At 48.5% G+C, this 27,997-nt stretch overlaps 3 protein-coding genes across 10 annotated transcripts in view; all 3 read right to left on the bottom strand.

The window, feature by feature from the left end:
• The window catches only part of PAK6 (p21 (RAC1) activated kinase 6), a 38,468-nt gene extending 12,891 nt beyond the window's left edge, over positions 1 to 25,577 (bottom strand). For 2 of the 8 annotated variants that reach the window (XM_032690916.1, XM_032690908.1), the window contains exons 1-8: positions 25,063 to 25,577; positions 24,429 to 24,639; positions 14,131 to 14,441; positions 13,627 to 13,748; positions 12,956 to 13,015; positions 8,403 to 8,609; positions 4,447 to 4,655; positions 12 to 614 (exon numbers count right to left, since the gene is read on the bottom strand). In XM_032690916.1, the coding sequence (XP_032546807.1) occupies positions 12 to 614; positions 4,447 to 4,655; positions 8,403 to 8,406 (816 nt within the window). In that variant the 5' untranslated portion in view covers positions 8,407 to 8,609; positions 12,956 to 13,015; positions 13,627 to 13,748; ... (1 more) ...; positions 24,429 to 24,639; positions 25,063 to 25,577. Of the gene's footprint in view, positions 1 to 11; positions 615 to 4,446; positions 4,656 to 4,969; positions 5,187 to 7,783; positions 7,977 to 8,402; positions 8,610 to 12,955; positions 13,016 to 13,626; positions 13,826 to 14,130; positions 14,442 to 24,428; positions 24,640 to 25,062 lie in introns of those variants that run through there. The other 6 variants (XM_032690912.1, XM_032690913.1, XM_032690909.1 and 3 more) reach the window with 6 other exon arrangements.
• Positions 1 to 27,997, bottom strand: part of LOC116787990 (deleted in malignant brain tumors 1 protein-like) — a 499,349-nt gene that overhangs the window by 281,526 nt on the left and 189,826 nt on the right. The window lies entirely within an intron of this gene.
• The window catches only part of BUB1B (BUB1 mitotic checkpoint serine/threonine kinase B), a 28,341-nt gene continuing 26,550 nt past the window's right edge, over positions 26,207 to 27,997 (bottom strand). The window contains exon 26 of the transcript XR_004357577.1: positions 26,207 to 26,415. The gene's annotated coding sequence lies outside the window, so the exon portion shown is untranslated. The remainder of the gene's footprint in view (positions 26,416 to 27,997) is intronic.

The raw sequence follows: 27,997 nt of genomic DNA, 5'->3' as shown, positions 1-27,997 counted from the left end.
ATAGCTCTTACCTTGATCTGCAGGGAAGAGCCCGGCTTGTTTGAGGCGCTGGATGAGGGGAAAACGCTGCGCAACAGCCTCCTCTTGAGGCTGTTCTCCCGGGATTTGGAGCTGGGGCTGCCCTCCCCCGAGGGCCTGGAGCCGGCCGCTCGCTGGGCCCAGCCCTCCTCCGGGCTCCTCGGCCCGGTGTCGCTGTCCCCCGGCACAGCCGGCACGTGCTGCAGCGCGGGGGTGCGCTGGAGGCAGCTGCCGTCGGCATCCTGGAACTCCGCCGGGCCCAGGGACTGCGCTTTTGTCACCATCCCGTTGGGATGGGACTGCCCTTCCAGCCGGGCTTTGTAGTCCGGCCACATGGTCTGCCTCCGGGCCACCTTGGAGCCACCATTGCAGCTGAGGTAGTTCCCATACTTGTCTGCCCAGTCTGCTTCAGGACTCTGGAGATACATGTCCGGGGGTCTCTCGTCCCCGAGGAGCCCCAGGGACTGGGCTCTCCTCCTGCTGGTGGGGCTCCTGCCCCTCAGGGTGTTCGAGCTGATGGCAGAGAGCTTCTGGATGTCGTTGAGCAGCCCCGAGATGTAGCCTTCCACTTCCACAGTGCTGCCCCGTACCACGGTCTGGGAAACATGAGGAAGGTGGGAAACGAGTAAAAAAGTCACAGTTGTAACAATTCAGGCTCAGTTTATCTTGCCAAAAGTTAGATTTTGTTTATATAGCCAAAGAAGACTCAAGGAACTCAGAGGAACAGAATTTTTCCTGCCTATTTCTCATTGCCCTTTACCGAGGGGGAAAAAAAGGAATCTTTGGGTCACATTCTGCTGTTGGAGCAGAAGTGCTGTCAGCCACAACAGTCAATTCTGCTGCTGTGCTCAGGCTTAAAAGGCAATATTAGAGCCAACCTGGAATATTTCAACTCTCCTGGCTCTCTTGTGCTGCAACTGTGTGACACTACATCACTAATGGCTCAACAAGCTCCTGAAATATTGGTTCTCAGAAGAAGTTGCAGCATGCTGCAAGCTCCATCTGCAGAATCCATCTCGCTGTTCCAACACAAGGTTCATCTCTCCCCTGAAGCACTCCCGGTGTTGGAATCAGCCTCCCCCAGTCTGCTTCTCCCCAATTTCTGTTAATGCATCTGCATCCTGAGCAGTGCAGAGCACTCTGTTCCAGCTCTGCATCCCCCTCTGCTCTGCCAAGCCACTCTAATTAAACCCCACACACGGGGTCACCACAGCTCACAACTGCCGTGTAAGCACCGGCTGCAGAACAAGGCTTCCATCCAAACAGGCACCAGCTCTGGACAAGTAGGACACTCGAAGCTGTCAATATATTATGTAGCGCTCTACCTTGTTTTTTCTGGAACTGAAAAGCTTACAGAGGCTTTTTTAGCGCTGGGAACCAAAAGGTTCCATTTCTCCACAGAAATTCGCAGCATAGGATCACTCCTACACTTTCATGAATCTCTGCCTGAAGGAAAGTCCTTCCCTGGAGTGACAGCAATCTCCTGTTTGCTAACTGAGCTCCAGGGATCTACTAAACATGCTGTATTAATTACACCAAGCCTAATATTTAGCTGGTGCAACACAGCAGCTCCAGTAATTTCAGCAGAACGCCACCACCGCGCTCCGACGAGCGCCTGGTTTGCTCAGCGTCTGAGAATGAAAGGCACAACGCAACATTTCTGTCAAACAAGGTGAGGGAAGGACAACCTCACTCATTCCATGGCACACACACCAGCTGCAGCTGGAAATTCTGGTCTTCACTCTACTCCCTCACCACACACACATTCCTCCACGGCCCAGCCACGGCCACGGAACAACGTGCTGGGGACACGGACTCGTTTGACCAAAATGGACAAAAGTCATTCCAGAGGGACTTGTGTGTTCTCAAAATAAGAAGTCTCCAAGAACATGCTGTGGCCTCTCTGGGAAATCCACTCTAGTGCACACCTCCTACTTAGAAACTCCCTAAAATTAGACTCAGGTCACTCCCATTAAGACAGTCCTACCCCCAGTGGACAGGGAAGATGGGACTTAGCCTTGCTTTGCTGCTGTGTATAAAGACTGCATCAGATTAATGAAGAAACATCCACATTTGAGCCAAATCTATCTGGAGTGCTCTTACATAGATCATGCCTTACTGAGCAGAATTGAGAAATTATTTTTAACAAGAAAAGCCCCTTTTTATAAGCTACTCACAAAAAAGGAACAACTCTGACAGCTGAATCCAGGACTAAGTATAAGGGTTTGGCCAATCAGCAAAAAAAAAAAAATCTTATTGACTGGTATAATTGAACAGGAATTAATTCAAATGGATTTTACCCAAAATACTCAACTATGTGATGCAGTCTCAGAGAGTATTTGCACTTGGACTTACTGGGAAAAAAAACAGTGTTAGTTTAAGATTCTCCTCTAGTTCTTAAAGCCTGTTGGGTATTCTGTCCTTGTTCTCTAAAGGCTTTGCACCTCCTTTCAGCTTTTGCCACGCTCAGCTTTAATAAGTCACACATGAAAGTACCAACCAGCATCAGGCTCAGGGCAAACGCCCGGAAATCTCTTCATGCACATTCCTGTTTTGACAGTGATGCCTCACACTGTTTTTGGAGTAGCCTTTCCCTAAATGGCTGTTTGCTCTGGAAATGCCATTGGTGCAGTGTCAGGAGCCTCACTCAAGTCAAGCTACAGGAGAGTGCTGTCATTTCCCCCAGACTCACGGCCCCACACCCTGGGATTGATGGAAATTGGGTTGCTTGACTTGATTTGTTCTTGATAAATCCACACTGGCTGCCAGCTATTACCCTGCCATCTCCTTGGAAGTGGCTGCAAATAGATTACTTGCTTATTTGTTCCACCCTCTTTCTGGGAATAGAAATTATTCTGACTGATCTGCAATTCCTTGAATCTCACTAGGCCCAGCTGACTTGAAAATATGCAACTTCTTAACTAAATCTTATTTCTGTTCATGTTCTTTTCTTATTCCAGCTTGCATTCCCATCCCTTCATGTTGGTGCTAATTGTGTCAGCCCTCTGAACACACTTAATAAAGGCTGCAGAAAAATCATTAAACACTTAAGAATTCCCGGTGTCATCTGTTATTAACTTTCTTCCAAGATCAGCAGTGAGCAAATTCTTTCCTTCATCCTCCTTCTCCTCAGTGCACTTATGATGTCTCCTTAGTGCCCTTTATGTTCTTTGAGAATAACATCTCTTTTTGTGCCTTGGCCTTCCAGTTTTGTTCCTACATAAATTTCTTTTCTCTTTGCCCTTTATAACTTGACCTAGTTTCCACCCTTCTGAGCAATCCTCCCGCAGTTTAAGCTCATTAAAGAGCTCCTGATCCAACCAAGTTGGTCTCTTATTACACATTTCATCTCTGCTCTGGACTGTGCTCCTATCTCTTACTATATTTTGAACCTCAAAGCACATTCAGTACACCAGGCAATACCTCCTGCCTTTTTCTTTCACCTGTTCTTCCTGAGCAAGTCTTTCCTTTACAAATCACCATTCTGCTCCAATATGATGTGCCATTTCAGTTGCAGGTCTGATTATGTATAAAACTTACATTATACCAAATATAGTCCCATTTAGTCTCCATGTTTTTAACACCTACACACAAAAAGCTAAATATATTCATCAGATGGCCAACTCTTTTTTATATCCCTCCTAAAACCCAAGTAGTAACATCTCTATTTGACAACTCACCTTTCAGCTTTTATGTCCCTGGAGCATTTTTTTTTTTTTTCAAAAGAGAAGAAAAACTTCTCACAAGCTCCCAGGACTTTAAACACAATGATTCTGTCACTATCTTTCATTTCCTTTTCCCACAGCAGGTCCCTGCTCTCACTTACACAGTCTCCAAAGCCAATTCCAGATTCCAGCAGCCAACTGAACCCACCCATCCACCAGAATCACCTGTTTCTGCTTACTGAAGGACTTGCTCTGAGGACATGCTCCTGTTTAACATGTCCTACTTTCCATCAAAATGCTGGTTTAGAAACCCTTTTAGCCCAAACCCTCCTTTAGTCCTTGCTGTCCTCACTTGTCCATGAACAGCAAGCCAGTGCTACCCCACTCTCTCCCACTCAGGCTTCCCTGGCAACTTCATTACCAGCCCAATTTGCTCACCCATGAGAATGACAAACCTGCTAAAACAGGTCTGTCCCCGAGTTCTCCTCCTCCCTTCCCTGTACAGCAGCTGAACACATCCCAGGTCCTGTCAGCTCCACGAGAGCTTTCCCATGTCCCTGTGTCCACAGTGACAGGCAGCCAAGCTGGTTACTCCAACAGTGGCACCCCTGCAGTTCAGGACACTGCTGTCCCTATTGCTCATGAAGGTACTATCAAAGCCCAGCCCCTGCTCTCCCCTCAATCCCATACAGATCCCACCCTTAGCCCCACTTCTGGGGCAATGGAAACGCTGCAACAGCGAAGAGCCGCCTCCCTCTCTCACCTTCATGGGCTGGAGCTGCATCCTCGTGATCCTCGAAGGATCTACCACCGGTTTGGGGCGCCTCAGCGTGTCCAGAATGTTCTGCCATTGGGGGGGCAGGCCCACAAATTTGCCCTCCTTTGGGTCAAACGAGGTGTGGACACGGTGCTCAAAGTTCTGTGGAGCCGAGATCTCCGGGCGTTTCTTCTTCTTCTTGCGGAACATGACGCCTGCAGGGGGAAGGCAACGCCGTCAGCGCTCGGCCCGCGCAACCACCGGTCACTTCTAGCAGCTCACCGCACTGCACCAAGGGCATTCTCTGGGGAAAAGCACTTTAACAAGCACTGGTCATCACAGGAGGAAGCAGAGGCACCAACACAGCAAAGACTTGCCCAAGACCACCTGGCAGGTCCATGGTTGAGCTGAGATTTCTACTGACTTCCATTATTTCTACTGACTTCCTTTATTTCTACAATTCGCATTACCTGATATAAGCATTCAAAAACATGTTAGAGATGAGTATTTATATCTTACAGGCTCCTACCTAGGTTAAATGGCTCTGGAGTCCAGCCAGTGAGAGTGTTGATGCCAGTACAAGCCTGGAATGAAAGGTGGTTATGAACAGGGCTCAGGTTGTCTTCTCACTGGTTACTGCAAGTAATTAATATCCACTTGGTTCCAATTTAAAGACAGCAGAGCTGTTGCCAAAAGAAGATCTGCCCAACACCAACTTCGGATCTCAGTTTTTCTTGCTTAGAGGGCCCGTGAGGGAAAGAGAAGGTGGGAGGTGGAAATCAAACTCTGTCAGCAGGTAGCTGAAGAAGCTAAAATTAAAAACTAAGACTCCTTCCCTTGAGGGCTGAGACAGACAGCTTGTGTGAACAGCCAGTGTAAGTGCAACAAGCCAGAAGCAGCTAACACTGAAATATTCCCAAACACAGGAGACATTCAAAATCTGAATCTAGATTTTATAGCCAAAAAAAGATAGTTAGATAAATAGAAAGCTAAGAGATCAGACCTCTCTGAAATTGGGAATATATGAAGGAAAAGGAAGAACTGGAGCTCTGTGTGCACAGCCTAGGAAAGGTGGAGGACTGCAAGGGATGGACACAACTTCTCTCGAGGTCCCTTCTCCTCTGAAATGTTCCATGATTCCACTGACTGATTTGGGAAAAAGCTCCACAGGTTTATTAAAGCAATTAAAATCCACCAATAAAAGAATGAAATCGTTTATATGCTCTTCCCTTTTGACTGACAACTTGACCGTTGGCATTTGCCTCTCACTAGCAGTGAATGGCTCCTCTTCCTTGACATCAGGCAGAGCATTTTTGCCACTTCAACTTTGTAGCAGGTCACTCTTCCCCTGTACAGGACCTCGGCCTCCAACTCTTTGTGCTAAACAAATATTTGCAAGGGTCAGAGACACAGACCACAGAGAGATAACCTTCTGTAGTGGAGACAAGAATACACTTCTAGAGGACACCCATCTCCAAAATCAGCACATCACAGGGAAATCTAGGGCAAACAATTTCCAGGTTGTCCCACTCTAAACTTGTTTAGGGAGCAAAGGGCAGCCACCAGCTGAACAATGACTGATTCCTGGTGCTAGACAGAGGTCCTGAAATCCAATCTACACTGGCTCTCAGTTTGGTCACCATGATCCTGCAGCCACAGGGGTGGGAAGTGTTTGCATGGCACAGAAGGACCTTTATTCCATCTAACAGCCCGGTCATGCCATCCACCCCTGGTGAAACCCACCCCTCACACTGACACCGGCCACTGCAACACTGCAGCCAGGAGCCCACCAAAGATACCCCACAGTTGAAAAAGAAAACAAAAGGTTAGCAAACTAAAAAAAAAAAATCACAAGAGAGGTTGGAAGCAACTGTTCTGCTTGGAAGAGGTTTCACAGTCAGAATAATCTTTGCTTAGAACAAGTTCCAATGAAAACACAAATCCATCTCAGTGGAGAGCTAATGGGAAGGGTGTCTGTGCTCCAGGTCTGGATTGCAGCTCCTCAAACAGTGATTCATCTCGCAGGCCCCTCTGGTGCTACTTATTAACTAAGAATCAAGACTAAGGTCAGAGGGCAATTCTTTAAGGAAAAGAAAAGTACAGTCAATACCGGAAAGGAAAGATGCTCATGGTGTTAGTACTGCTCAAACCAACAGCTGGAGCTGCTAAGGAGCTTCCCAGCCTCCAAGGAGAACAGGGAGTATCTCTCTAGTATTACAGCAAGTGGTTCAGTTCTGAATCCATAATACATATCAGTCATGACTGCTCCTTGATCCACCAGCTCAGGGGTATTTCCAGACACAGAGATATTACTATTTCAACCAGCCTTTTTCCTTCTCCTGCTCCTTCTCTCACAGCTTCATAATGAAAAGATACCCAGGGCATAGCACAGTCTCTTCCAAGTTTGCTCTTTAACTGCTTCAGGTGGCAAAGAGTCTTGTAAAATGGGGTGTTCCAAATGTCACAACCATTAGCACTTGTAGCATCAATGGTTTTCTGAACATGTCAGGCATTTCCCCACAAGGAGAGTGATTCAGGCTGAACTGCTTCAAAATGCAAATTTTTAAAGCCTTTTTTTGGCCCCAACCAGAACAGTGGCTCTGTCAGCATCTCAGCTTGCACAGGCACAAACACTGCATTTGTACACTGCCATAAATCCCCATAGCTGTCACTGAGCCCCTGCACTGCCATCCCAGAGCCCAAAGCCCCCCAAGACCCTGCAAGGAGCAGCTCCAGAGTTCCTGGTCGGTTTTAGGGGACTGGCTGACATGGCCTGCAAGTGCCTTATTGGCTTATAATAGACACCTCAAAAACAACACAATGTAATCAGCTCCACACACAACACACCCCTGGGCACCCAGTGGCATTTGCTTTACATCTGATTAGAAAGAGATCAGACAGGTGGTTTAAAGGTAAACTGCATTAAGAGCAAATGAAATCCATACACTAAAAATAGTTATTTGAAATATGGATTGTAATAATCTGGGTAGGTTTTGCATTTCATTGAGGAGCTCTGTATTTAACCAGCCTCCTTTCACTTTGTGGTTTTCATGCAAGAGCTATTTATTTTTATTTCCAATACCCAGTTAAAGAATGTTTAAATAAAACACATAAAAACAGGCCTTTTCTCAGTCAGTAAGAAATTCATAAGAACATTTTATGCATATAAAATTTTGTAAATCAAGCCAAACCTGTATTTAAACGTAGACAGCATCCCTTTAATATAACAACACAAATACTGTGACACTGATTTTATAATAATCTACTAGACTTTAGTCTTTCATTCAGTGCTGACAACTGTACTGTAAGAAATGTCACAAACATAAATAATAAAAGTCACTACCACAAGACAAAAGCAGTCGGAGATTGAAATTCTCTCAGCGATCCATTCCTGCTGCCTGGGAAACCACGTTAGGTTTTTCAACTCCAGATATAGCTGTTCCTGGATGATACAGTTCCCAAAGCTGTCACATCTGCCAGTGAGCACGGGAAAAAAATCCCACAGCCAGCGGATCCAGAGCAGGGGGAGGGATCGACTGGGAAGGAGGGGCAAGAAGAGAGAAGGGTCAGGCTCAGATGAGAGGAAGGGGTGGGAAGATTAAGGATGGAGGGGGAATGAGAGTTAGGAAGGAGAGAGGAATGGGGGGGAGCCAGGCAAGCCCAGGAGCAGGGCACAGAAATGAACCAACCCCACTGATAAAAACAAGTAGCTAAACGTTATGAGCAATGGCTCCTTCCAACGCCCAGCCAAAGGCAGCAGCAGGCACTGGCACTTCACCCGACCTGCCTCCCCCCTGCTCCCGGCCAGCCCCACGCTCCCGGGACCCAGGCAGCGTGCCCTCCCTCCCTCACACAGGCACTTGATGATAGCAGGGCAGCGCGGAGCTCCTTCAGCCTCGCTCGGGCAGCTCCCCGTTCCAAATAAGCCTTCCCTCCCCTCCCCGCTGCAGCACCGAACTCACTCATCGGCTCCTCGCGCCGCTATCGCGGATCTGGACACAGCTCCCTACATTCCTCCCGCCCGGACCGGAGGGAACGCTCCAGCCCCGGGCTCAGCAAAGCCAGTCCCGTCATTTCCAAGTCCTCCCGCAGCTCATCCGCCAAACTGCTCTGGCCAGCTCCGAGAGGGGAGGGAGAGGAGGAGAACTCTTCCTACAGGACCGGAGGAACTGCAATATGCAGAATGAGTTTGCAGTAGGAAGATGAAGATCACAAGAGAACCCACCAATTAAAAGGAAAAGCCTATTTCCATGCTCTGCTCCGCAGGTCAGTGTCATGTGCCGCCTTGGGAATGGCTCCCAGGCTAACCAGGCCATTAGCCATGCGTGGCACATGCACACATGTGTGTTCACACCGAGGGAGCTGGGAGGGTGCACACAGGGAGTTCCACCACAGCCCAGACCTACAATCCTCCTGGTTGCCTTCCTGAGCTTTCCCACATCCTTTTTATTTATATGAGGCCATCAACATTCACAGCGGTTTGCAGACACAGAGAAGTGACAGGTTAGGTCCCTGAGGAGCTCACAAACCCAAAATGTGACTTCACTCAGCAAGGAATGGCAACAAGGGTCAGTGGAAAGCAAAATGGTCCAAAATCTGAAATGGGATCTAAGAGCACAGCTCTGACTCCATGACACCTTCCTCAGTTGGCTGCAATTCTAGTTTTAGAAATACTGGTTGAGGCACTTTTTTTCCTCCTAAAGGAGAGTGGCTATTTGCTTGCTGTGCATCCCTTCCCCCCTCTTCCAAGTCCTTTCCTTGCACTCCTCTCCCTCCCCAGCCCCCCATGGCAAAGCTGCGTGTTGGAGCGAAGCAGCAGCACAGCAAACTGATGTAATGCTCTAAATCCTGCCCAAACACACACATGAGAGCACAGATTAATATTACATTAGAAGTAAGCTTAGGGAGAGACATATTTGTTACACTGGTGGGTTTGTTTCTGACAAATGAGAAGAACAACTCAACTGTTTGAGATTTTTTGCCGTGCCTCCACTGAGCAGGGTCCGAAGGCTCCAGTGCTGCCTCTTCCTCCCCTGCTCCATTTCCTTGCTCGTAAATTAGGGCTAAAAACTAAAAGCCAGTGAACACCTATTTGCTCAGCTTGTTTGGGATGCTGCTGGGTGACATATTTTTTTTTAGGTGTGTTTTAGCTATACCACACCAAATTCATTCTGGGACCTATCAAAGCATTTGCATAGAAAAGACCTCTTGAACTTTCCAAAACCAGTGCTGGCATGTCCCAGTCGCTAATGGGCTTTCCCTCGACAATAATAAAGTTTTCCCTTATTTACAGGCCCCTAGGAATCCCAGCTGAAGTCACTGTCCCATCGGGCCAGTCTCTGAAGTCAGGCCCCACCCTCCAGAGGTTTCATCTAAACAGACAAAAGGTGAGGAAAAGGAATTATTATCCTCATTTGCAGACTAGACAGAAAAAAAATTACTAGCCCGGTTTCTTCCCAGCTATGTCTAGAACAGCAAATCTAAAAGAGCTCCCAGGTATGTCTCCTGGCCACTTTTTAACTTTCTGTCAAGGCCAGATCCAGACCCAACACACCCTGGCTACAGAGAGAAAACACAGGTGCACGGCCCCAGCAGCAGCCAAGACACACTCTGCCCACAGGTTTGATCTTGACACCAGCACGTAGGTCCAGACACTGTGACAGAGCCCAGAGCACAGACAGAAACCACACCCAAACCTCAGCTGCAGTCCAGGGCCTTGATTATTAGACCAGCCTTTCATCCTGGGTTTGATGTGTGAGAGGGTACAGCCACCAAACCCTGCTTCAGCACCAGAGGAAGTGGCAACTTGTGTCCACCCAGAGCCAGTGGGACATGTGCTGCAGGTCACTGGGCTGAGCCCAAAGCTGTGTGCTGCAGGTCCAGGGTGAGCCCAAAGCTGTGTGCTGCAGGTCACTGGGCTGAGCCCAAAGCTGTGTGCTGCAGGTCACTGGGCTGAGCCCAAAGCTGTGTGCTGCAGGTCACTGGGCTGAGCCCAAAGCTGTGTGCTGCAGGTCCAGGGTGAGCACAAAGCTGTGTGCTGCAGGTCACTGGGCTGAGCCCAAAGCTGTGTGCTGCAGGTCACCAGGCTGAGCCCAAAGCCATGACACCAACTATGACCCTTTTTCCCCACTTAATGTGGGCTGTGTCCTGCTCTGACTATACCAAACCATGCAGTGCCTCACACCTGCACACCTCACTGATCCCTGTCCCAAGAGCAGCTGCTTTGTTCCACAGGCATTTAATGACATTATTTTGCAAAGGATGCATCAGGGTTAAAAATAAGTGGCTGTATTTTGCTGTTCATGCAAAGCACCGAAGAGCTTCAAGAAAGGGCTTGAAGGATTCAGGGCTTCAGTTTCCACTGTCTTGTGTGACAGATCCATTCAAAATCAGCATAAAAATACTACCGAGATTAGAGTAAGAACATTTAAGGTTCTGTCTCCAGAAATCCACATGAAGAGACACATCATCTCTGCCAGACGAGAGGTTACGCTGGGACAAGCACAAGGGGCCACATCTGGCAGGCGGGGTCACATGGCAGGGGAAGGAGCCAAGGCGAGGGCTGTGTCTGGGGAACACGCGGTGCCACAGCGCCGGGCACCGCGTCCTGCGGCTCCATCCCAGCGCCGTGCCCGGCCGGGTCCAGCTGCCTCTGGCACGAGGGGTTACGAGAGGGAAGCTGCAGCTCTGTGCTGCCCATGGGCACGGCACAGATCTTACTGTGTGCAGGGAGTCACACGCTCTGAGCAGGGCTGAGCTCCCAGGCAGACCTGCCCCAGCAGAGGCACCGGTGCTCACAGTCCTGGCTCACAGTGCTCACTCCAGCAGCACAGCCAGGGGCTGGCAGAGACACCCCAGCGATGTCCCAGTCACCCAAATACAGAGATGCAAGAGTTAAACTTTATTTCAACCAACACTAAACCATCTTAGTCCCTGTTTATGCTCATCATGTTCTCCCAAAGTGAGATACAAATATATTTAATTGCTGTCAGCAGCCTGCAAGGCAGTTTGCCTGTGCTATCCCCACAGGATAACTATGGGAAAACTGCAGCCCACGCAGTGTGCCCCAAAACACAGAGGAGACAGACTAGCTCGAACCCCTCAACCTGGCTGACTCTCAGTGCCTTCCTGCTCACTGCTGCCAATACTGAGATGGAAACAAATCGTAACAGACAAGTCTTCTCCCAGGGAATATCGGTTCTCCTGCTCTGTTTGCAAAGGGCAGACCTGCCATGAGTGGGAGTGCTCACACAGCCTCAGTAAAAACCAGGTTAAAACCTGAGGTGCACTCGGAACACCACACAAATAACTGGTGTTGGCTACAGCTGTACTCTGTTCATCAATTAATTACAAAATAATCCATTTACTAACACTACAAGTAAAATGGCTCAGCCCTGAGGAAAATGTAATTTCCTGAGATATTTCTGAGGGAAATAGAGTTCGACTTTTAGTCTTTGTGCACCCTCCATCCCCCTTGCTCTCTTTTGGCAGCCGAATGGAAAATGAATCTCAGAACGACAGTATTGGCACTAATGACCCCATCTCAGTGCATTAGTCCTCAAGCTACAGGGTAATCCTGCAACTTTAAACCATACTGAGAAATTCCCTAAAAACATCCAAGTCTCCCTTGCGCCGAGTCTATGCAATTATAACTCAAAGGCAGGGGACTAGTGCAGGGGCAGGGGCAGTACCACAGACACGTCCTGCCCAGGTACAGAACTCTTGTGCTGCTCCCACTGGGATGGAACTCAAGCACCATATCCCTGCTGGTACCCAAGAACACGGTCCGTGTAATACAGAGCTCAGGGCCTGGCTGAGCTTTTACTTGCAGCTGGGCTAAGCTAGTCCAAGCTGTTTTAACCAGTTTTCTTTAAAGCAATTTGCACAAACATTTAGCTCTTTTCTCCCCTTCTGAATTTCCCTAAGCACATTAGGGAAGTAGGTTAAAAAGAGCTCTTTTTTCCTCATCAGAGGCAGGACAGCCAAACTTTTAAGGAACTCTCCTTAATTAATTTCATTCTCCTTGGGAATGAAAACCATTTTGTGACCAAAGAAGGGTTATGTTTCTCACTTCTGCAAGCAGCAGGACCCGGAGTGTCCTTCCCAGGTACATCCACGCTCACACCCACCTAGACAGAAAAAACCCCTGTGCAGGGAGCAGGCTTTCCATCTGGGAGCACAGTTACTAATCCAGCCAGCTATCTGCTTGGCCATTGTTTGGTCAGCTTTGCTACTGGGTACAAAAGCCATTGCTCCCACAGTACACACCATGTCCATACCAAGGCAGCACGGAATATCAACATCAATATACAGCTTCATCACACTTCAGGAATGACACTTTCCGGTGGGACGGGGCTGGAGGGAGAGTCAGGCAGCAGGTTCCCTTCCCCAGCAGCTGTGTAAGGGCTGACTCAGGTTTTACCCAAGCACAGAACTCAGAAATGCAGGGGAAGACTCAGCAAATTTCTCTTACTCTACATACATCCCCCAGCCTCACCCAAGAGCTTGCACTCACCACAAATTTCTCTTCTGTTTTTCAGTGCTCTGTCCCCAAATGCATTAAAGCACTAGTGTCCTGGCAAAGAAGAAAGCAAAGATTAATGGACAGGACTGGTTTGTGTCGCTGCACATACCTGGCTGTATAGTTGGTTACCACCTGACAAAAATAATTAAGTACAAATGCCCAATAGAATCGTAGATTGTAACTTAAATAGGAGGAGATTACCCAGCTTCCAGCCAGCCAAAACACACTCACACCCAGCCCCACACGAGTACTACAGCGTGGCTTCAGCAGGAGTGCTGGGAGGATCCTGGCCAGCACAGCAGCCCGAGGTTGGGAGTACACACAGGAGGGTTTGGCTGGACCTCTCTGTAAGGTACACTGAGGGTCCTTGCAGATACCACAGACTTCAGAGCAGACGTTGCTCTGTCTCCCGTAAAGGCAACGAGCTGCGTGTTCCTGACATGCTGTCTGCTCTCTCGAGCATCATCCAGAGCAGTTCTTAACCCCTTCTTCATCCCAAGGTTTTAAGAGCATCACCCTTCTCAGATTCAACAAGGCATTTTCCCTGCTGCACTCCCCCATCCTTTGAGTGTCAGTCGGCTGAATCACCAGACCCAAACACCACAGCCCCACACCTCGTCCCACCTAAAAGACCCTGGGAAGCAAAAACCACAAGATCTTACTGGCAGTCCTGTTGCAACAATGCTGGTGGTGGACAATTCCAAGGGAGAAGAGCAAGAAGGGTCTGGAGGCAAACTCTCCCAGTGTCATGCAGCAAAGCCGATTGGAGGACAGTGTTGCTGGGCTATGGGAGCAAAGATGAAGTAAACTCCTTCGCAAAGGAATCCAGCTCCCGGTTTTTCTTCCCGTTCAGAACCATCCCTTGAGAGAAAAAACTGTATGACCTCTCGAACTATTCTGCTCTCCCTTCGCCCCAGGCTGGCACTGCCAACACACGTGCGATCGTTACACCGATCCGTGGCACGGCTCAGCTCCGAAGGGAAGGGGTTAAGCCAAGGCAGCACAGCCACTGGGGAGTGGAGACATTAGTTCAAACTGACAAACCCAGTCCTCTGTAAACACAGGGCACAAATCCCACAGAACAGCGGCCATTAGGATGGCTGTTATGGCTTTAAAGCAAGCAAGCAAGTCAACGTCCATGCCCAAATCTGCGGGAGGGCACTTACCCCTGACTCCTCATTGCTCTGTGCCCAGAGGTGAGGTGGGAATGCTCCGCCACCGGAATCCGCTGACACGCCGATAAACTTGAGAGAGAAAGACGGCAGGAGAAAGCGGGAGTAGAAAAAGGGGTGGAGGCAAGTCTGACATGTTTGTACAGTGCCTGGTGCACCTGAGCTGCCGAGTTTGATTTCAGGGTGTGGTAGCAGATGGGACACAGAAGCACTCAGCACAGAAAAGCCTCAGAAAACGACATATGCCGAAAGCAGAGCCTCCTGGGACCATCTCACCTTCTCCTCTTTGTCTTCTTTCTTGGTCCCTAGAGGGAATGAGAGAGAAAGAGCTCGGAGTCACACCTGGGCACCGAGTTGTGCTGGGTCTTGGGCAAGAACCTTGGGGAGATCCTTTCCCATTCCCCTCCGCCCCACTCCACTGCGACTTATTAAAGCTCCGCTCCTTGGCTCTTCTCTCTCGGCTCCACAGCCTTGGGGCCAGGAGCTGCTACAGCTCCTAAAGAACCCGCCATCTCACCCTGTGTTTCAGGACTTGCCACTAATCCCTTGTCATTCCTGGCAGGAAAGCTTGGATTGTCAGCTCTATGGCTGGCTGTAGAAGAATTCACCCCATTGATTTGCATTGCAGATGAGCAGCACATGACCTGGTGCTTTTCCTTTTGCCCTGTCCTACCGCCAGTGAGTCAGTGCTGCCGGCTCTGGAGTCTGGGATCACCCTCCCATCCCGTTGTGCCTCTGGGTTTCCTGAATCCTGGAAATACTTTCCCCAAATGATTCATGCCCAGCAGGACACCAGCTCCACCAGCAGCAGCATCAGACACATAGATGAAAGGGGCAGAGGACACTTTGGGGATTACAGCCCAGGAGAGGTCAGAGTTCCTGTCAGCAAACCTATCAGCTGCTCTTGCTCCACTGCAAATTGAGAGGCTTCTTGGCCTCTCCAAACCACTAACAATCTTGGCTTAACCCTCAGGTGTTTTTAGGTCCAAAGACCAGAGATAAAAGCCATAAAATTCCACTCCCATGACTTTTTAGGGGTTTGTTTTGGGGTGGGTTTTTTTTTGGGGGGGGGGGGGGGGCTGGGGGGTTGGTTGTTTGATTTTTGAACTGCCCTTAACATAAATAACTGACATGGTACAAACAATCATTAGGCTGTCATCATTATTGCTGGGAGTGGCTTGTCCAGCAGAGATGGGCCAGCCCAGTGACCTTTTAGCCTTGTTCCTTCATTCCTATTTCTTTTCCTACCTCTCCATCCCACCTCAAAAGGCTGCAGTATGTCTGTACAACAACCAGGGTCACAGAGGTAGTTGGGATTCACCAGCTCTATGAGACTATAATGGAGAAAAGAAATGGGGTTCATAGAGAGAACCTAAAGGTAATCCTGGCAGTGGAGCTGATGGTCTGAGGTTCCTAATCCTCATTTCCAGACCTGCCAGCTAAGTTGTAGAAGGCTGCTTCCTGAGCGTGCAGTCACCACTTCGATGTTCCACTGCAGGTCCCTGCCTGCCACAGCCTGCCACAGAGACCCGGGCTCCCTGCCTGCTCCCTCCCTAGGATGCAGGAAATACTTAGCCAGGTTCCTTTCTGTCTGGGGATTAGCTCCTCCAGGGCAGGCCCCGTACCCAGATGTAATCAAAAAATGAAAGTTCCTGTTAATAGTCAAGGATAGTGAATAGGAGAGGGGACAGCATTCTTTCCCAAAAGGCTGGAACTCCACGGCAGAGCAGCGCGGTGGAGGATCAGAGAGCAGGAAGCTGAGGTGATCCTGCGAGGTGTGGAAGGAACGCGTCGGGGAGCACAAACTGTCCCTGTCATCTGTGCACCAGGGCTTTGCTGCTGTGCCAGGCACAGAGGAGTCACCCACAGCACCGGGGCGTTGGGAGCACCACAGACAAATGGCATTTACAGTCTCTCCAAGGAGTCACCCAGGCTTGGAGTTGGCTCCAGATTTGCATGAGGATTGTATTTCCTGGGTTATGTGCTGAGGCAGTCTTCTAGAACAAGAGAAGTTCTTTATAAATGGAAGAGCCTGATTTTACTTGTCAAGACACAAGCTTAGATGAAACCAAGGCAGCTCTGAGTTGGTGTGAACCTCTGCTGCCTACAATCTTAATGAAAAATTAGGACATTTTCCAGTCTTTCTATTCACACTTTGGTCCCAGCAGTCCTACACACTTTGAAGAAAAATTTCCCAGTAAAAGCGACGCACCTCTAATTTTCCCCTTCAGCGACTGTTCCTTTATTACACATTTCACTACTCCCTTCTTACCTAGGGAATTGCACAAGACAATATAAATAATTATACTGGTCCATGTCTATAAACACAGACCTCCACGCCCCACTCCTCCTACGGCTGCTCTCTGCTGCTCCTCCAGGCCTGGCAGCACAAGTGCTGCAGGCTGTGCTGACTAAAGGCTTGTATCGCAGCCTGCCTGATTTATCTGCCAGCAAAGGCCCTTCCGTGCTCCCTGTCCCCTCCCCAGACACAAAGCAAAGCCAGTGTCAGATCCCAAGTGCTGATCTCAGCTCGCTCCTCACCCTGCCCAGTCACGTCACTGCGCCGGGAGAGCTCCGGGACCTCACGTCCTGCACTGCTGCAGTAGGTTCCATTGAATCCCTGTCCATCTCTGCTAGAACACACTTTTGTGAGGAAAAAACCAACTATTCAATGTTTTCCTATTCCAACAGGCAAGACTGGGCACTTCTAAACTTCAAAAGTAAAAAGTCAGAAACACACAGGCCAACTCTACCAGGCCAACTCTCTTTCTTCTACCTCAGCCAGGAGTAATGTACCTGCCCACCTGTCTGAAGCCTGTGGGAACTGGGAAAACTCCTAAGGAAAATTTATTTTTATTCAACAAAGCTTCCAGGAGAAGCCTAACACTAAGGAACAGGAAATCTGATACACTCAGGAAGTCCCAATAAGAACTACAGCAATTCCACCCACAGAGTCAGACCTTCCAGCAGGGTTCCACTGAGCTCAGGGGTTTGATAGGGGGCACAAATGCTCTTCCACAAAGAATCCCTCCCCTCTTCTCTTTCGTGGCTCTGCAAATCCAGAGTAAGCTGGTCAGGGAAGCGAACAAAATACAGCAAGGATGGGGCCAGAGGGGTCACTAGGAGAAGAGCTGTGTTGCAAATTCACACATCAGCACCAGTTGGTGGGAGGAAGCTAGAGATAGGAATCAAGTCTGGGAGTCTCATAATCACCACATGACATTAGCCAGGGCTGGAGATAAGGAGGGAGCAATCCAGAGGCAGTTTCGCTTTAACTGAGTGCTCACGGCTCAGCCACCTTCCCCCAAGGCTGGCGGTTCAGAGGGGGGCAGGAGGTGCCAGGAGAGCTGCCTGCATGGCCAAGGCTGGGGTTATCCTCCTGCTCACTATGCATTGCTGCCCTTGTCCAGGGAGTGTCCAGAGATCCCAGCAGGACAAAGCCCTTCTGGCACTCCCACCACAGAGCTCACCCCATGCGCTTGTAAACTCTCCAAGGTTTACAGTCTAAACCAGGTGGCATTTTTTTCCAGTTCCAAACAAAACACAAATGCACCAGAGCTGAAGAGATGGAAGTTGGTTTAGCCAGAGCACACTCAAATCTGCCAGGGCGGTGGGGAGCTTGGAGTCCCTCTTCACCATATGCACATTCCAAACACAATCAGCCTGGGTCATACGGATGAAGGAAATTTGTGCTGCTTCAGGCTCTCCTTACAGCCAGGTTCTCCTGGGCCAGGCAGCTCCAATGGTGGAACAAAGCACAGCCAGCAAGGAAACAGCACAAGGAAATTCTGCCAAACTGAGAACACCAGAGGCAAGAATCACAGAATCCCAAAGGTTGGAGAAGACCTCCAAGATCATGGAGTCCACCCTTTGACCCAGCACCACCTTGTCACCCAGCCCAGAGCACTGAGTGCCGTGTCCAGCTGTTTCTTGCACACCTCCAGGGCTGGGGACTCCAGCACCTCCAGCCCTTTCTGATGCCTGACCACCCTCTCCATTAAGTGAAGAAAGCAGGTTAAGCTTAAAGAGAGTAAGGAAACAGCAGACTTTAAAAATGTCAACTCCCGCTCTGGTGAGAAGTTGAAGTTAAAGCTCAAGAAGATCACCTGAACACAGCACAGGCTATTTTGCTACTGGTTAAATTCCTGTGGCTTGGTAGACGTTCCCTGCAGATAAAATCAATACAGCTTGGATCACAGCCACCTCACACCTCTTCCAGATCTTTTACTTGCAAAAACTGCACACACTCATTTGGTTATTACAGAAGTAACGTCACGCTCCACCAGACAAGCCTGTGCCACCCTCTACAAAAGGTGCATCTGCTGCTTCCCACAGAAGTCAGGACGATCAGTCCTGCAATGGCAGCATCCCAGCAGAAAGCCAGCGTTGCCTACAGATTCCCAGGTCACCTTGGGAAAGTCATTCTGCAGGCTGGTAAAATGACTGTGACAATGCTCAACTCCCCCACAACAGAGGCGGCTTAATCTGTTGTTTTTCCAAGCAAGCTGCGATCCTTGAGGATGCTATAGAAATGCAGATTGAAATCCCTGGCTGGCAGCAGAGGAGCACAGACCCAGCCTCTGTCCCCAATAACTAGGTCAGTCAGCTATCGCTCCAGAATTAACCAGAATCCAGCAAATTCCTAGTGGCCAAAATAACGGCAGCACGAGTCTAACATCCTGTGCTGACATTACTCACCCCCTACCTCTGGGTACGTTCAAACCCAACTCTCAAGAGCTTAGAATAATTGGAGGGTTGGAGCTTATGCTTGTCAAAATCCAGGCACGTGGCTCCATGCAGCACAGGATTCCCATCCCACTTGCTTGTGGAGGCAGGGAACAACTCAGCCTTAGGCAGCTGAAGGCATTCAGCCCACCTCAGGAAAATCAGGAAGCTGCACTGCTAATCTCGTGCCAGGGAACGGGTGTCACATCCCCTCCCAGCAGCAGCCCCCTGGACAGCAGGGGCAGAAGGGGCCTTTGCCCTCCAGTGCTGTATGGGAGCTTATCTGGGGGGAAGGCTGGTAGAGGCAGGGCAGCTGTTGGAATAGAATCCGAGGAAGAGAAGAAAGGAAGGGTTGACTATTGCGATGGGGATGAGTATCCAAAATGCATCTCAACCCCCTGCCAGGGGATGAGTATTCAAAACTTACTTCAACCCACTCCAGCTGCCGAGGCTGGACCAAGCATTTGCTTTCCTCTCACTGGAAAGGAGATGGGTGAAGAGTTAAACATGGGGGGGGATGTTGTTATTATTATTACTATTATTTGTTTTCAGGCTCTGTTTTTCTCAGCAGCCTGGCCTACAGTTCAGCAGCCACAAACCTGCAGTGCAGGAACTGGACCTGCTTGTTCTGCCACTGAAAGCAGCTTGTCCCAATACTGTACCCTCGGTTTCCCTTGGCTCCACAAGCTGTGAATGCTCTGGAGTCCTTGGGAGGGGTTGGAAAGGATTAAATGGTTATAATCCCCACTCAGAGATTTATTGATATAATATAGAAAAATGGTAGCTGTGACATCCTTGCCTGGTGCTCTTAACTGCTACAACAGAGGAGAGAGGAAAAGTTCATTTCTACCTCCCATAAGAGTGATTTTTGGTCTGACAGTAGTTACAGAAGCCTCTCATTTTCTTTATCTTCAGCAATCTCCTCCAGCCTTCATTTGGGCTGGAATTTATAAGAGCCTCAATCCCAGCCTAAGACAGTGTGAGGTGCTGGTTGCTCTGGGACACAGTTTCAGCAGCACACACAGTAAAGCTCCAACTGCCATTTTCTCCGTTAAAAATAAGTTTCAGAACTACCCAAAGCGTGTGTGCAACTATTAATGCTGTCAGATCCCGCAGTAAGGAACTGAAACGTGCACTCAAGTCAGAGGACAGGCACCCCGTGATTAATGGAGGTCAGACTGGGCACAGCCACAGCCCTCCTGAGCACACGGACCTGCTGGCTCCTGGCAGAGCAAACGTCCTTCCTTTGGAATGAGCCTGGGCCCTGCTGGCTGCTGGGAGAGGGGAACCATGGTGGAATAACTCAACCGGAATCCTCTCCCACATGACACCAGAAAATAATCCACTGGGACATGTCTATTTATATCTATATAAACATTGAAGGAAATCTCCACATTCTGAATTACAATAATTCAAGAAGGAGCGACATAAAACATAGTGGTTTAAACTGTATATAAAATGTAATGTTTCCCATTCTGCACATTTAGAGATTCTGAAGATGGCATTGTAAAAATAACTGAAAAACTTCAGTTCATCATCTACTTCATCATTCCTCAAGCTACTAATTCAAAAATACTTTTCTTGCTCATGTGCTCTCTGAAGCACCAAATAAATTTTACAAGCAAATGAATTCAGAAAAAAAAATACGTTCAAATAAAATAAGTATTAACTTAGTTCATTTGCACATGTGACCTTTGAAAACAAATTCTTGTTAACACTCAAAATGAGCATTTTCTTATTTAGGTCTTCAGAACTTTGATGAAAACTGAAAGCCTGGGGTAGAGCTGTGAACAAAGATTTGTTACAGAAATACTTGAGTAATTATCTGGAAAATTCCTTCATTTCCTTCTTTAAACTGGGACTGCCATTTGTTGAAGGTACGGCCACAGCCCACCACCCAGACCACCAGTCAGGAGTAGCCAGACACAATTCAGGTGACCCTGAGTTCTAAGAGACCTTTTTGAAAACATGCCTTTAAACGCCACAGGAATAAAAGGCAACGTTCCCTAAATAAGTTCCTGGCTCAGCTTTACGTCACTCAGCTGCTGTTCGGAGACGCTTCGGGAGAACATATTTAGAACTTGGAAGAGAGCACAAAAGCCCAAAGAGCTTCACAAACTCCCGATTTGGGAGTGAGCAGCAGAATTGGTGTTTTCTTCCCTATTAACACCGGCCAGTATTTTATAAGAAAGGGTCAGAAATCAGGAGGTTGCCTCAGTAGCAGTCACAGACAGGAGCATCTTATGGCTGATGAGGTGCTACAAGACCTGAACTACGTGTGACATCAGTTATTACATTTACGTTTCTAATGATATAAACAGTACACATTTTTCATTTTATGGCCTCTATATTGCAGAGCAGCAGCTGGGTTTGCAGTCTGATTTCCCCCCTCTCCCTGCACACTCAGAGCTCTGATCCCTGCAGATTCCCTGTGAGTGTGCCCAAAGTGGACAGCTTGCTGCAGCAGGAACAGCTCAGAGGCCACTCCCCAGAGACTTCTTCCCAGAGTCAGCCCTAACAGCTGTTCTGGGGGTGCAATCCAAAATCCCTTGAAAGCAGAGCTTTTTCACTGACTTCCACAAGTGCTTCAAAGATCCTGATTCTGAGCTGTATGTTACAGGAAAGAAGTTAATTTCTAGCATTGTTATAGGCAGTGATGTACTTTCTTGGCCAGGGCCCAAAGTACTCATTATAAAGTGTAACACCCTACTTAATTCTTCCACAAGCCAGTCATAAGGCTACTATGAATTTTAATGAGCATTGAATCAAGACCCAGATGGTTTTTTAAGCCAAATTATCCTGTTCTTGGTTATTTTAAGATCTGTGTAGAGCCTTCTGGCCACCGCACATATTAACTCCTCTGTTCCTGGTCCAGATTAAGGAAAGACTTTCACACCTCTTCTCCCCATCTAAGCCCAGCTCTCCAGTTCTGCTATAAAGACCCTCAGCTCCTGCTGTGCCTTGAGAAGTCACAGGTTTGAAAGAAAACTCCAAGGCTGACACAGGTGGGGGAAAAAAGGTATCCAGAACAGATACCTGTGGCAGAAAGGAGAGTCAGAAGGCCAGAAGGGCATCACTAAGGTAGCGCTGACACCACAGACAGCCCAACTGAACCCGTTCTCAGGGGAAAACCAATCAAGCTCAGAAACATCAAGCTGACATGATCTGTTCACAGTCAGTGAACACAGTCAGCTGAAGCTGCTGGGTACATTTGCTATCTAGTTTGAAATGATATGTTTCATTTTAACAACTAAGCCGTCTTTCCTGCACGTGGTGTTTCACCTCTCCACAGCACAGCAGCAGGACACAGGCCTGGCCAGGGGATGCTGCTGCAAGGCCTCAGCTGGGGCTGCACCAGTGACCCTGCTCAGAGCTGGAGCGGGGCTGCACTCCCTGCTCAGGACCAGGCTGCTCCAAGCCCCAGCTGGCCTCACTTGTGGGGCTTGTTCTTTTTGTATTCTGAGACTATTTCCCTGCCCCCGCCACCAGAACCTTGTCTGGTAAACAGATGGACATCACAGAAATGAGAAGCATGACATGGAAAGGGTAACCCAAACTGAAATGCAGCATTTATGCAAGCCAGCTATGGAGAAGAAATGCTGTTATGTCACTGAGTATTAGTCAGGAGTGCTTAATGAGTTTATGCTACTTAACCACCTCATCAAAACGGGCATCACAGCTTGAGGAATGCAGGCAGAGCTCCGAGATGATTTCACAACTAGAAATGAGGAGTGGGGGGGAAATAAGGAAGATCAAGATGGTTTAATGTCCTTTCTTGCCTCCACTTGCACGACACATGGCTCAGTTGTCCCAAGTCTGGCCTGAAGTACTTATTTTTAGTCCACTGCAAACACCCTGACTGAGCAGCAGGAGTGCAAGTGCCACACTGAACTTGCCATCGTTCGTTACAGCAGCTCAGGAGCTCGACCTCCAGCTCTGTGCTGGGATTGCCAAGTCCAGCTCAGGAGCTCAGACAGCCCAAGAGCCCCAAGCAGCTTGTGCTTTAACAGGCTTCAGTCCCTTTTGACTTGAACCACATTTGAACTTCTTAGCCGTGAAAAATCCTTCTACCCTGTTCCTATTCCTCTGAGCAATTGCACACAGGCCCCTCATTATTACATTAGTGTAATTTTGTCTCTGACATTCCCCCAAGAGGAATTACTCATGTCCTGCTATTATTTATTTTACTGCTAAGAGCCTGGGTTTTAGAAGTAGTTTTAATTAAATACCAACCCTCCTCCTCAATTAGGATCACCTTTATCTAGCTTGCTCTACTTTGCATTCTTCAGCAGCATCACTTTTTTCCTTCTGTTGATCCCTCTCTGGAGCTGCAGAAAACCTCCCTTCTCCCATGAAATCCTATCAGCCAAAACACAAGGTTTTACCCATGTAAAGAACCATTCCATGCATGATTTGGTGCTGAACACTGGTTATGCAGAATTCCAACCTAAAACGATGTCAAGTGACGCTGCCAAGAGCAACAGCACCTTCCATAGCCCCCCAGATCCCCAAGCTGCTGTGCTGTCCCATCCACCAGCCCACAGCGTGTGGCTCCTACTGTCCCTCTTGGGTTCCCCTGCTCCTCTGTGGCTTTGCTCACACTTTGCTCCCCTGCCCTCTGATGTTGTGGTTTTCTTGGGCAGTTTGAAGTGCAGCGTGTCCACCCACTGGGCAAACACCTCTTCAAAGCCTTTGCTGACCCTGGCTCATGAATCAGATCACAATGTATTCCAGGCTTCAGTACACAGCATTCTTGGAAGCTGCTCTACATTAATGTTTCAAGAGTCATTCATTCATGCTCCCCGAGCGACAGAGGCAGAACGGATGACTCCTGCCTGGGAAGTTGGCAGGAATACCCTCAACTACTTCCACCAAGTGGAATCCAACTGCAGCACAGCGTCCAAGCGCGTTGGCTGCTCCAGCGCCTGGCAGTGGCTGTGGAGCCAGCCCAGGGTTATGCAATGGCTGCGGGCACCGGCCCCTCCTGGCACAGACCACTCCTGGCTCCACACGGGCACAGGTGCCCTTCCCCAGGCAGCCTCACCCCTCCCAGAGCACAAATCTCCCTGAAGGCACCGCTCCAGTCCCCCCCAGCCTGGGGAAAGGAAGAGGCAGCAGCCAGAAAGCATTTTCATTTCACTCCTCACAGAGTCAACAAGGCTTTCTCCAAGAGTTTACAGACTACAGTTACTTCCCTAAACAGAAGGTGGATTTGCTTTTATGGGCACACATACTATTCCTTTTCCATGGGCAAAATAGAACTGCATACAATTATCAGATCCATCAGTGTGCAAAGGGAAGATGTGGGCACTCTGCCTTGCACTTCCAGGCTCAGCAAGTGCATTCCTCCAAGGCTCCAGCACCTCCACTGGACTTTCATCAAGGACTGTCATTTACCCCCCACAACCTAAGCACACAACTCTCAGTCTGGAGGGCTCCCAGCTAGGAGGAGTTTCAGTTTATGGTTTATACTGGGCAGGAGGAGATGATTACACAATTTTTAGATGTTACCAGGTATTTTTCAGAGCCATCTCTGTACATTTACATTCAAGGTATTTTTTTCCTACCTTAAATAAGGTTTTTCCTGCAGCTGGGACAAGGACCTCTCCTCTGGTCTCTCCACAAATAGTTTTCAACAGCAATAAACTGGTTGTTCAGGTGCCATTCAAATAGATGCTTAAAAAAACCTATCTCCTTTCTCTTGCTTTCATCAACATTTCTTCAAACCATGCCAACTAAAAACCTTCCAGTTCAAGGCAGAAACCATCATTTTGCCTCCTACAGGACAACAAATACTCTATAAATGTTTAAAACCACGAAATAAAATTAATAAACCATAAGCTGATGTCTATTTACTACATTTTACTTTCATTCACCTGCTGTTGTACAACGCCCATTATTCTGCTATTTAAATATATGGTTTAGAGGCACAGTCAGGCATTCATTCACCACTAGAACACAGGCAGGCACACGGCAGTGTTAAAAACATTCTCCCTCACCCCTTTCTTAAGGCTTCAGACCTCAGAAAATTAGTTCTTATTGGCCGATTTAAATTTTCAGCCTAAAAAGGGAGTGCCAGAGACAGATTTATTTCAGTTCTACAGCTTGGGAAGGTAACAAAAATGTAGAAATCGCCTCAGTTTTAGAGTTCAGAACAGTGGACCCTGTTGCCCCATCTACCTCCCACAAGAGCAGGCTTACCTTGAAAAAAAGATCCTGGAGAAATACTTCTGGAGTGAATTCAGTCCCTTCTTCCTTCTAACTGCAGGTTACTGCTTGTCTTAAACATGGGAAACATCCCTTGCTTCAGGCAAAAATTCTCAGCAATTTCATCTGAAAGCTTCTCCAGAAAGCTCCTCCTGCACATGCAAACCCCCAGCTCCAGCTGTGTCCTGCCCAGCACTGGCAGCAATCCCAGTGCCCCCCAGCCCTTGTCCTGGCAGGCAGCACAGGTGGCAGCACACTCAGGGAAGGTAAAACAGTCTCACAGTGATCCATTCCATTAAACCTCGCTCCAGCTGAGGAGATCTCACTGCAGACACATCCCCTGGCAGGATGCTGGGATGCAGTGAGTCAATGTTTTCTGGGACCTTTCTTGTCGTGGGCTGATGCTGTGAGCTCAGCAGAGAGGATGGCACAGTGCCTCGAGTGGCATTTTGCACAAAAGGCAAGAGCAAGATACTCATCAAGATTCCGGTGTGTAAAGACTCCGTGCAAATCACAGGCTTGGCTTCACACTGGGATGGGGAGGGAGCTGCAGTAGCAGAGCCTCACACTGGGAGAGCCTGTGGTTCAAGGCTCCTGGGCCCTGCAAACGGCAGGCCATGACTGGCAGGTGCAGTGCTATCCCATCACGGAGTTCCTTCCTGGGGGGGGAGTGTTGCCATGCCCCTCTCTGGATGTCAGGACTCTGGGAACGTTGGACAAGTTACACAAGACCAGCACATGTCCCGCTGTGCCACAAAAACACCGACTCTAATACAAGGCTGACACCTCTGCAGGCTAAATTTCAGCACCAGGTCTCCTGGCACCCTGCAGAAGGAAGGGAAACTGTTCTAAGGCTTCAGACTTCATAGGTGTGTAAATGAGGACAGATTTATGAAGCTGATTGAAGCAGCTGGAACCATTATGTTCCTGCTCCTCAGTCCCAAGTGGAAACCAGCAGAACCCAATGCTGTAGTCAAGGCAGCAAGTGCAATGGCTTCCCCTTCTGCAGCTGGGTCAGAAATCAAGTCAAGACCAGCAGGGCAGCCAGTGAGGCAATAAGGTGTTTTCCACAGGTATCTTGATAAGGAAGCCAGTTATTTACAGCTTTCTGGCATGTCAGTCACTTCAGTATTTCCTGAACAACATTCAGAAAGGAGATGCCTTTTTTTTTTTTTTAAGATGGAGGTGTTTTATCCAGAGAACTCTTTTTTCTCGCTTTTGGAGTTGGCTTCCATTTCCCCCGTGGATAACCACAAGCACATTTTTGTGAACATTAGGTAACAAGAAAGCCTGCTGCTAATTCTTTCACATCAGGGCCTGGGGAAAATGCAAACTGTCGGGTGAAAGCTAAAAAACAAACAGAAAAGATGGGAGGGGGAAGAGAACAGGAGTGAGAAAATAACTCAGGAGTGAGTCAGCCATGCTCCTCCTGCTTAGTCACCTGTAGTGCTGCTCTCCAGACACACAGGAGATGGGGAATAAGATGCCTGCCTGCCTTCCACCTGCCTCCTCCTGACAGGGACTTACACAAAGAGGAGATGGGGCAGAGCTTTGGGAACCAGCCATGCCAGGGGACAGTTTGCTGGAGCAGCAGAGCTGGCAGGAACCTCCTCGCTGCTGTTTCCCACCCCCTCCTATTGCCCCTGCACTATTTCTCAATTAACTCATCTCGATTCAACCTGTTCATGTGCTGGTTTGAGTTCCTCTGGCAGTGCCCTGCAGTTTTGCCATCGGAGGGGGTTGCCATGGAGAAGAGGGTGATGTCACTGACACAAAAAGCACCAAATTTACAAATACAAGAGGAAGGGAGCTATTTATAAAAAAGCTGCTTCTCTCCCCCCACTCTTGGCTGGGGTGGGTGGAGACAAAGGCAGCAGATCCATTCCTGATGTTTCTGTCAACAAGTCTCAGAAATTAATTTTCTTGCTAGAAAATATCCCCAGCCCATGAAAGTGCTGAATGCTGCCAGCTTTGGGACTTCATTCATTAGAGCTGGATTCAGCTTTCCAGCTCCTCACTGCTTTTGAGGGCAAATAACTGTGCCTGTGTAGTAACTTCTACCCCCAAAAAACTCTGCAGCATCACTGGGACACACCTGTGGGAGGACAGAGCTTGCTTCTGGAGTCACAGAGAGCCTGGCTTCTGGAAAGGCTCTGCAATAACTCCTGGGATCACAGAACATGCAGAGCTGGAGGGACCCCGAGGGGCAGAGTGCAGCTCCTGGGACTGGCTGCCTTGGCCCTGGCTATGGGGGTGCCACTGCACATCAACACAACCCTCAGAGAAGGAAACATTTAGCACATATGAAAATTGCAAAACACAGAAGAGAGAAGAAATGGAGGATTATAAACTTAGACAGGAACAAAAATAATAATTTTAAAATGCTCTTGGAATAAAAGGGTGGTTTAAGACCAGGACAGGAAAGCTACCATAGACATCAAAGGAGTATTATTTATGTGTATGGCACCCAAACCAAACATGCAACCATCTATCACACCAAAATCTGACAGGAGAGTGACATCCCACAAGTTGGATGCTAAGAATTATTCGCCAAGATACAGGTCAAGGCCCAAAATTCAGTGTAAAAGTTAAAAACCCCCTTAGGTTTTCAAAGAAAACAGCTTGGATCTTGGCAGCTGGTGGAACAGCTACACTCCAGCTTAAACAACAGCACCAGGCAGAGCAATGGTTTCCCTGTTTTAGTCTCTGGATACTAATCAATACCAAGCCTATTTTGGTGCCATATGACTGGTTGCATTGCACAGTTCAGCTGCCCAAAAGCACCACTGTGGGAGAGAGAAGTTTCCAATCCCAAAGCAGGTGAGGAAAAGCAGCAACTGAGTGTAGTGTTACCGTGGTTTTATGAGCCATTTCTCCTCTGTAGAAGTGAAATGTGCATATGTAGGTAAGAAAATATATATAAAAGTAC

This window comes from Chiroxiphia lanceolata, chromosome 6 (genome assembly GCF_009829145.1).
Source record: "Chiroxiphia lanceolata isolate bChiLan1 chromosome 6, bChiLan1.pri, whole genome shotgun sequence".
In the NCBI taxonomy this organism is placed as follows: Eukaryota; Metazoa; Chordata; class Aves; order Passeriformes; family Pipridae; genus Chiroxiphia; species Chiroxiphia lanceolata.
This window is presented reverse-complemented; position numbering and strand designations above follow the sequence as displayed.